The 10,776-nt window shown below is 39.2% G+C and overlaps 1 protein-coding gene across 1 annotated transcript in view; it reads left to right on the top strand.

Annotated features, from left to right (window-relative positions):
* Positions 1–1,644: 1,644 nt before the first annotated feature.
* The window catches only part of Smp_173990 (rab11, putative), a gene marked incomplete at both ends in the record, with an annotated part of 53,300 nt that continues 44,168 nt past the window's right edge, over positions 1,645–10,776 (top strand). The window contains 5 exons of the mRNA XM_018799309.1: positions 1,645–1,699; positions 1,737–1,848; positions 1,884–1,967; positions 3,767–4,041; positions 4,997–5,122. Of these exons, the coding sequence (XP_018646608.1) occupies positions 1,645–1,699; positions 1,737–1,848; positions 1,884–1,967; positions 3,767–4,041; positions 4,997–5,122 (652 nt within the window). The remainder of the gene's footprint in view (positions 1,700–1,736; positions 1,849–1,883; positions 1,968–3,766; positions 4,042–4,996; positions 5,123–10,776) is intronic.

Here is a 10,776-nt window from a genome sequence, read left to right as displayed (position 1 = left end):
AGAGTACGAATGAACTCAAGGTTTCCTAGCTGGGAAACTGTGCTTAGTGGAGTCCCCTAGGGTACATTTTTGGGTCCAGTGTTATTACTCTCGTATCTAAATGACCTTCCTCGTCTCCTATCATCATCGGTCTTGCTATATGCTGATTACGTCAAGATATAAAGATCGATAAGAAGTAGAAGCGATAGCTCAGAACTTGGAAATGACCTGGAGAAATTGTCTGATTGGTCTCAAACCTGGAATTGCCGACAAATACTTCCAAATGTATTGTGATGCATATTGATCATCAAGGTACAGATACATACATGAAGAATAACATTGAGCTACCTTTTGTCCGGACACACAATGATTTGGTAGTCATCGTTAGCCAAGACCTAAAAACTACTGCACACTGTCGTGCAATAGCCGCCAAAGGTTTTAGAACCTTATGGTCAGTACGGAAGGCCTTTAATCACGTTGATGCTAAAACTTTTCGACTTTGTATACAGTGTTTTCTTGCGTCCTAAATTTGAGTACTGCATAAAAGAGGGTGGCCCCTGCTTAAAAAGGGACAGTGAGCTTTTGGAAGGGGTTCAGAGAACAGCAACTACGTTGATTCCGGGAATAGTGAAGCTTTCAGATAAGGCTCGACTGGCTTATCTAAACCTATTCCCGTTGCCATATAGAAGTACTATAGGTGACTTGACTACAGTTTTCAAATTACTTAGTGATAAATTTTCACCCGATATGTCCTCATTTTTCCTTTCTTTCGAAAAACAGAGGATTTACTAGGACAGTCCAAGAACGGTCACAAGCCCAGAACATATTACTTGTCGGTTGACTATCGACTATCGGTTTCCTCCCTCCCTCCAAAAGGATAAGGTCACTCTGGAACGTATACAACGTCGAGCCACGAAATCAGTTCGGGGTCTCAAATTCAAACCTTATGAAGAGCGCCTCAAATCACTTAACCTTTACCCGTTAGAGTATAGGCGTCTTAGAGGTGATCTTCTTATGACTTATAGTATCCTTAATACTTCTGGTCATCCCCTTAAACAACTTCTTAAGCTTAGTCATAACACTAACCTCAGAGGTAACACCCAGAAATTGGAGACCCTACATAGCAGAACAGACTGCAGACACAACTTCTACTCCGTTAGAGTTGTCAAGTGCTGGAATTCGCTGCCGACTGAGCTAGTCCAAGCGACCTCCCAGGAGTCCTTTAAGAGAAAACTTGACTTATTCCTAAGGACTAAGGATAACATATTATTATGATTTACCAAATTCTTTTTTTCCCTCTATTATCGTTCATATACCTAGGTTCTTGCCTGGAGGTATTGGTGATCCACTGCTATCAGACACGGAAGCCCGTTAAGCGAAAGCTTCTTCTATTCCGTCCTCAACCATTTGAACCATTTGACTTTCCTATCTAATCATCGAATAGTAGAATCCATTAACTCAGCATGTGATTGAAGCCTCATCTGTCAAGTCATTCAAAAGAAAACATGATCAAATGAGAGGCCATAATTGTCAGAACTAACACGGGCCATCAAGCCTCCTGTCCCTTCCAAACTGAAACTGAAACATTGGACACGGTCTTTTAATACTTCACTACTTTAATTTACTGGTACAGTTTACAGTGTTGGTTTTTCAAGACAGTTTACGATGTATGGAGGTTCTATATCTGGTGAGGATGATAAGTACGACTATTTGTTTAAAGGTAATAAAAGATCTAGTGATTTATCTCAATTGAAAAGTTGTACTGACCGGGGATTCGGGTGTCGGGAAAAGTAACTTACTCTCACGTTTCACAAGAAACGAGTTTAATTTGGAGAGTAAAAGTACAATCGGCGTTGAGTTCGCTACAAAGTGAGTCCTTAGTAAATATTAATAATGGCATCTAGGAGTGTGGAAATTGATGGAAGGACTATAAAGGCCCAGATCTGGGATACTGCTGGTCAGGAACGTTATCGAGCTATAACAGCTGCGTGAGTTTACAATTTTTTATGTAAATAGTTCAGTGCCATATCTAAAAAACTGGAGAATATTGGTTTTTAGTTTTCGAATTGCTTCTTTAATTGTGCTTGCTCTTCCTAATTATTGCACAAATATATGTTGTAAAAATAATTGCGTCCAACTAAAACGCAGCTGTGCACCGATTACTTAATGTAGTATTTTACCAAAGTATCTCGACATTATACGTTTTTTGGTAGTCTTAAAGTGCACAGGAAGTCAAAAGTCTGGGTCGTATTTATTTCTTCTAATTAGTCTGAACAGCGGATAGATCATCATCAGAATCAAACACAATCATCCTCAAATTAGTACATCGTGGACAAGCAAGTTGATAATCATTCCATGTATTTTCATGTGTGGAACCTTGACATTTAAAGTTCATGTTCTAAAGGCAAGACGTTAGGATGTTATTAAAGACGGATATTGGTTGACAGTGGGATCCTGAAATCAAGTTAATTTACGTATTGTAGTAGCTAAGAGGTCGCTGCTAACATAAAGAAGCAATTTTGTCGAATCACTCGTGTTCGTTTATGGTATTGCTGAATAACAATCTACTATAAACCTAGTTTCAGTGAGAGATGTAAGTCGGCGTTTCATAACATTGAACTTATTCATATGTGTGGTTTTATCTCAGTTTTTGATAATCAACCACTTGATAAGAGTTGTTTAAGTTTTTGGACCTTTTAGTTTTGCTGAATTACAACCAGTTTCGTATCTGGGGACTCATATTTCGTATCAGTGTTTGTTAGCTGTTAAACTTAGTGTCTTAGTCGTCTTAAATCTTCAGTTAGTTTATTTTTATGTCCACAAGCTAGGTTGACTTATACCTGTAACTGGACAGATGTTCGGACAAATTTCCTTTTTCATGGTATAGACATAAGATGATATTCCTGTGAGTGGTGGATCTGCCTTAGTAGTCTGGAAATCTGTAAAATGGTAGATGTAGTATTATTTAAGTGTTTATCCACTTGATGTCGGTTTTGAACTAAAGATGAAACTCTATCGAATTTGGTAGTGTGAATGAAAGCAGTCATAGAAAGTTTCGAAATGTCTGTTGTAAGTAAATAACTCGAAATGATTAAGTTTGGCGTAGTAACCAAACTCAGGTTTGTAAACTTCCAATGGTGGTTTTTGTGAGAACCAGTGATACTACTGGATAGAACTAACTACAGTGGGTTGTACGACGTTGAGACAAGTGATTTAGTGGATAGAAGCTGAATATTTCAAACAATAATTCAGCCACCAGTAAGCAGTCGTTTAGTAATTACTGCTAGATGGTTATATAGACATTCTAGCATGTAAACATCTCTGTTTCATTATGTTTGTTCCGATCGAGTGTGGAACTGGTTTTTATTGAATTGTCTAATTGCTGTCAATTTCTCCCAGTAACCGCATAGTTCCTTAGTTTTATACCCTATAAGTGTGTTTAGACCTAGTGGTCAGTGAGTGACAGTACGACTTTTTACTGATGTTTAGTTAACATTACGAAACTTGATAGCGGCAGAAACGAGTTGTGAGCATTAGGATGAATGTCCTGGTCTTCATTTCTTTCTAGCATTCCATTCACATCACTCCATCTGGCTACGTCCATTCATGCGTACCATCGATCAAGTTATTTACATATTGTAGTATGTAAGAGGTCCTTTTGCATACTGTGTTCGAAACAGTTGACTTTGTTTTAGCTCACTCTCATTGTCTAACATTTAAATAGTAATAATTTGACCAAGTAACCTCAGACGTAAGGTATAACATATTTTAATATTTTCTCTTGAAGCTATTATCGTGGTGCTGTTGGTGCTCTGTTGGTTTACGATATCACGAAAAGAGAGACTTTCAACAATCTGGAACACTGGTTACTGGAGTTACGAGGCCATGCAGAACCAGATATCGTTATTATGTTGGTTGGTAATAAATGTGACCTTAGGCATCTTCGAACTATATTGACGGAAGATGCAAAGCTTTGGGCTGAGAGGCATGGACTTTTTTTTATGGAAACCTCAGCTTTGGAATCGACCGGCGTTGAGAATGCTTTTTATTCGATTCTTAGAAGTTAGTTTTAGATTTTACTCATATGATAATATAGGTTTTGACTTAGAAGTTAAACTTAACTCATTGTAGTACGTTTTGTTGTTTCAGTGCATTTTGGTTTATCGTTTCCATAGATCACGTTAGCTCACCACTCAACTGTGAATCTTTAAGGCCTTAATATTTAACGAAGTTCATTGGTTCTCGCCAACAAACTGCTGTGAAGCACAAATATTTTGCTAGGATGATAGTGCTTCATCTTTGTTGCCCCATAATAGATTAGCATGAATCTGGCTGCAAAATGATCTGTCTTTGTTTCTCAGTGAATTTAATGTTGGAAAACTCTCTAGTTTTGTAAAAGCAATGATGGAGCTGTGGCTAAATGGTCAAGGCGTTCGACTTTCAGCCACTGAGTCCTAGCTTTAAACCTCACTCTACTTACTTTGATTCAAGCAACCGTGTATTGCCATTGATCTTCACTCTTAGGGTGTGTCTCATGCCCACGCACCGGGTGATTGAGTTGAAAATATAAGGCTAACTTGATACTCGTCACTAATGCGTACCTGCAATCTTGAGAGGGAACTGATACTCCCCAGCATATTGGAACTGATTTACGTTGGCCAACGTCACAGTGTAAGAGGTCATCACTGAGCTATTCGAACCATGACCGACTTCTCATAGGAATCAGTTGTTTACAATTGATTGATCAGTGAGTAGTAGCAGTGACCAGTGTTGTGTTTGTCTAGTCTTCTAGTGCTACTGTTCAAATTCTACCAATCAGGTGTGTAATAGTCTTCCAATACATACACGATTTCTCATATCTAATAACCATTATTGTGCGTCAGTATAACATGTGTGTATGTAGGTCTACCTTTAAAACTCTGATATGTTGACAGACATTTCATTAAATTTTATATACAAATGCTAAACATTTGATTTGTAGTCATATTGTTCTCTTTATCATTTACATTCTGTCCAGCTATTTTTGAGGCTGTCCGTTCACATCCTCCAGCGAGTAATGTGGACATGAAAATGTCTCCATATCCTAATCAACCGATCGTTTCACCGAACACAGACAGTTCAAAGAGTGGACGACGGTGTTGTAGTTAGACACAAGGAAATAATCGAATAGAAATGTGTTTCCATTTTGTATGAGAAGAATTGATTAATTATTTTCTGTAAACTATTATTGTCAATAAATAGATAGATTGATTGATTGATTGATATCGATAAATCGATGGATGAAATGTTTATGTTGATTGTATATTAGTGGTGATTGCTGTTGTCTTTCTTATTTCGGACGTTAACGATTACTGATTCAGTCTCCACTGTCCCTACTTATTCCTCATTTATTTTGTGTGAATGACTTTTGTTTTGTTCACATTTCATGTGTTCGCTTTCGTGTATGTGTATGTGTTTGTGAATTAAAAGGAGAGAATGAAAAAGTGAAGACGAGTTGTCATCATAGTAGTAGTGCAGCATCGTTTCGAATATTTCCCCTCTCCGCTTCATAGCAGTTTTATCTTACTGTACACAAGTGTAAAGTGTGAGAATAATGGACACTGAATCTTTGTTGTGTGGATCATTCACTCACACAAAACTGAAAAATGAAGAACTAAAACGATTGAGTAAGTTGTTAATGAGCATAATGGGAGACCACACTACAATGACATTGCAATCCTCATCACCACCATTTATCGTTTGTGTATGTGTACAGCTGTGTGTTTCCCAATTCATTACTTAGTTGAGAACTGTATAGTATCTGTTAACAACAACAATAATTCTAACTGACGACATGCATACTCACTCGTACATGTACACACCTTTTCGCGGCACTATTCTTTCCTTCATTTTCTATCACTATGGTATTTTGACAAAATGAATTCTCGTTTGTTTTCTTAATGTGTGCAGAATAGATTGTTTTGTATGACTCTGTAAACTGTGTTTCTGCTTGCTGTGAATTTCCTTTTATACTAACTGTATTGTTATTGAACTATGCTAGATGATAACTAAGCTCACAGACTATATTAGTAGTAAAAATACTACTAATAATACATGAGGACGAAGTGGATATTCAGTAGAAAGTCGATTTACCTAGTTTTATCTCTTTTAAACAAAACAAACGAATTTGTATTATATGTATTATGATGTGAACTGTGTTTCTTAGTGAACTAATTTTTCTCTTCTCATCAACATAAATTGATTTTTATACCCAAAGTTGTTGTGTTTTGCGGTTTTTGACGTTGTCATGTGGTAGAATAGAAGTGTAATGTTTGATTGATCAGTTTTTCGGCAATCTGATGTTACTAAGGAGACTGAGGAGGAACCCGTCAATTGATCTTAATTTGAAATCCATTTCAAGTGTTGCTCGCTACGAAGTCAATAGATAACTGTGCAATGTTAAACACGAAAAGTGAATCTGCATATTGTTAACATTTTGTTGGCAGTGTTAGTGAGTTATGCGTAAAGCAAAACGTAACACGACTATGTATCAGTGGAAGTTATCATATTTCATTATTACAGTGAGAAATCAGATTGATAGAAATAATGTTACTACCAATGTTAGTTGTGAAGAATCAGTATGGAGAATGAGGGGTGAATAATGCACCGATCCGTGGGATAAGATAGTACAAAATAATTTTGAAACTGCAGATCTGAGGAAAGATAGGGTGAATACGCCAGCATCATTGCTACCAATTCTGAGTCATATCACCCGAAGTGTGCGACCACTGGTCGTGGTTATCACGATGACTGAAGCCCGTTAGTCTACATCTACCTATACGGCTCAGTTCGACAGTCAATAAGTCGGTGTGTTGATGCTGCATTATGGTTTGTGTGCGTCTGTCTTTCTTCCAATAAACTACAGCTGTTATCATCGTGAGGGTTTTGACTCTTGCAAGTTGGTTCTTAAATATTTCTGTTAGTATAATCACTGAAGTTAATCATTTGTATATAAAATCAATACTTACTCAAGGTCAGCAAAACTTACTGTTAGTGTGTGTAGTTGACGACGTGAAGTTTCCACTGTGGTGTGAAAAATCGATTGGCTTCCATTGGTTTAACTTCCATCATGTAAATATTGAGACTATTCAGTGTTTTTGCGTTTTGCATTTCAGCGGGAACTCATCTTTCTAACGCCTATCGTGAATACTCTACTTATGATTATTCGTGTTACTAGGTTACTGGAAAATGGTAGTTACAACATTTCTGAATTATGTAAGAAATATGTAATGAGTGTTGTGGTTCCGTCGACTCCGAAACGGTCAAATTCTATACATTGACACTAGTGAACTGGAATCACTCACATTATAGATCGACGTAGTATAGTTATGAGATATTTGTCAGTTATTGAGAGTAAAATCGCAAACTGAGAATTTTTCGAAACAGGAGCCCACTGAGGTTTAGAAACCTAATGACCCTTCAATAAAACATTTTTAGTGTCTCAAATTACCTGCAGATTGTTCCACTATTAGTTACTGATGTTTTTTCCTTCTAGAAACCTGGGTAGCTTCTCACAGATGTAAGTTGGTTTCTCCCTATACATTTGTCACATATTTGAAATTATTTGATTATCATACACAAGTGGAACGCCTATCGTACAAAACTATAGCCTTGTATTTTAGCAACGTTTCATGTGATCCCTTATAATTCATTGTATCGTATACGACGCTTAAGTAACTTGGTGTTGTTCTTGTCTGAGTGACCGAAAACAGTTTGTGCGACTAATATCTCGATAATTCACTTCTATTAACATCTGTGTAGTCGTGCAAGGCAGTGTAGTTTGACGTGAGTCTCAACGGTGTTTGTTTTTTCCTCTGATATTCTGTAAGTGGCTTGTTGATTTGCAGATTACAACTGGTATTTAAATGAGTTGTAATCCATTGATGGTCACCTATGTTGTCTGTCCCCGATGTGTGGGGGTGGAAGCATATTTGATTGGTCAATGAGGATGGGCAAACAGTAATTCAGCTTACGAACTATTTTCCCCCATTTGACAACCGATTCGCTCTATTATGATTGAACTGTTTGCAGTAATCACTCATAGATTGGTTTGGAAGTGGTTTAATTTTTCTCACAGAATTTAATTATGTCACTATAATCTGTATGTATGATGAGTTTCATTCTTCAAACATCGATTAGTATCAGAATGTGTTCTTTGAGTAAAGCAATTCCGGACATCTGACCTTCTGTTGGTGACAGGGAAATACAGTCAGGCTATTTTGAATAACACAGTTGTATTTACTTGTATGCATCAATGCCGTAGTAGAAGAAACACAATGTTTTCACCCAGCTTTTGTCTTCTATAACTCTGTGTAATTCGGTTGGTTAAATATAGAAGTGTATGTTGATAACTGAATTGGACAGCAACACACGAAAGTCATCACCACTGCTGAACTATTCAAGTAAAGTATCTTGTGCTTTCCACGTGTAGTTCCTTCTACTATTACTACTACTACTGCTACTGTTCAGTAAAGTTTTCAACCAACCCGACCGTTGCTGCTACCTTGACGTGGTGGTCGGGCTTGCCTATCGTGATGATCCAATCGAGCTATGCTGGCTGGAACAATCGTTCCTCAAGGTCCTACCATGCCAGACAGGTCGGTTGAAGAGCGGTGAGACTAAAAGCAGCAATCCCAAGGTCCGAAGGCGAAGTCGTACTGCTGACTGTACAGAGGTGTGAAAGCAGTAAGGTGTTTCCTTCAGACAACCAGCATGACAGCGATGCTGCCTTCCCACAAGGAGGGGTGGGGTTAGAAAAGGTCGACCCTAAAAATGCACACCTCGCCTTATCCCACGGATTTCCGTCTCCGGCGGTAAGGACTTTTGAAGAACGGAGCTAACACGTCAAAAATCCCCCACAAAAAGGCCGTGCGTGACCGGCCTCAAGCAGATGTCCCTTGGGCACTGCGGTCACGCTCCCAGGTCGTTAAGACCAACACTAATCCAACTTCTTTTTCAGGTCCCTCAAGAAATACCCTTCCACGGTGTGGGCAGCCGGGAAGTGATACTAGCCCTCATACCCTTAACTGCACACAAGACCAAGTTGGTCGCTTTCAAATCCTTCCTACACCTAATAACTCTGTTATCTCCTCGACTAACCCTTCCCACGTCCTTTTATCGCGTCGCACCGCTAGGGCAAACGATTCGAGTACACAGAACGTTATTCCTGGTCTCTTGAAACCACGCTCTAAACTACATATAGGAACTTTTAATGTCCGAACATTGTGCCAAATAGGACAACAGGCTTCCTTAGCTAGAACTCTAGAATCTTACACCATCGATGTGTGCTGCGTCTCCGAAACGCGCATACAAGATCCGAGTAGTGTCATTCATTTGACCGCACCTAATCAAAATAAAGTTTCATCTCGATACACGCTCCGTGTATCTGGAAGCCCTGACGCTGCTTCCCCTGGCCTCGCTGGAGTAGGTATAGCATTAAGTCCTAGGGCAGAACTAGCTCTTTTAGACTGGATCCCAGTAGACAGTCGTCTATGCGCTGTTCGACTAAACGGATCAGTAAGGACTCGGAAAGATAGGGAAATTCGTCGTTGCCTCTTCGTCGTCTCTGCCTACTCTCCCACTGACTGCAGCTCAGACGATATAAAAGATGAGTTCTACAGGAAACTTTCTGACCTTCTCCGAGAAGCTAGGCGTTCTGATGTAGTAATAGTAGCAGGTGACTTTAATGCTCAAGTAGGTAAACTAAGTGAAAGGGAAGGACACCTGGGTGGATCTTATGGTGTCATGGCGAAAAGAACAGATAATGGCGACCGTCTGTTGCAGCTATGCTCAGATAACCGCCTATTTCTTGCAAATACTAACTTTAAGCATAAGGAAAAACATCTTTTGACCTGGCGACCCCCGAATTCGTCCCAACGTTGGACCCAATTAGATCACATCGCTATCAGCCACCGATGGAGGGGCTCGATAGAAGACTGTCGCTCATTCTGGGGCACATGCTTAGATTCAGATCATGCTCTAGTGCGAGCACGTATTTGTCTGCGTCTTACTGGACGTAGGAAAGACACTGCAGGGAAGCCTCTAAGGGTTCTACTTAATGGTAGGCAAGCTAAGAATATATTTCAGGAACAACTAGAAAAACAGTTAGGCAGCCATGTAAGTTGTGTCCACCCCGAGGCAGCGTGGAATGACATCCGAAAAGCTGTGGAATCAGCAGTGATATCCGCTAATAAGGTAAACCATAACGTTAGGGAGAAACAATGGATCTCGGCAGCATCTACCGCACTGATAGATGCTCGTAAACTCATCCCACCTGGCTCTGAGCATAACGAAGAGCGGAGTCAACTTAAGCGCAGGCTTATAAGAAGTCTACGTAATGATCGTGAACAGTGGTGGGTAGCGAAAGCAAGAGAGATGGAAAAGGCAGCGGCAATAGGTAACAGTAGGCAGCTATTCAGACTCGTTAAAGAAACCGGTATTAGGAACCCGAATATCAGTGAAACCATCTCAGATAAAGATGGGCATATAATTCATTCTCAATCCAGGAGGTTGGATCGATGGGCAGAACACTTTAGGGATCAGTTCAACTGGCCTTCAGCCACACTTCAATTACCCATTATTCTTAGTAGTCCTGATAATAATGAAATTAATGATTATACGAGGAAGAAGAATAATGATAACAATGTTACTAGTGTTAGTGGTGCTATTTGTACATTATTGGAATTACTGATATTATTATTAGTTGGAGTGTTTGTATGGTTGTTGCTGTTGTTTGGTTGTGTGTCACAGTGTTCGTGT

Source organism: Schistosoma mansoni, assembly GCF_000237925.1.
Source record: "Schistosoma mansoni, WGS project CABG00000000 data, supercontig 0148, strain Puerto Rico, whole genome shotgun sequence".
In the NCBI taxonomy this organism is placed as follows: domain Eukaryota; kingdom Metazoa; phylum Platyhelminthes; class Trematoda; order Strigeidida; family Schistosomatidae; genus Schistosoma; species Schistosoma mansoni.
This window is presented reverse-complemented; position numbering and strand designations above follow the sequence as displayed.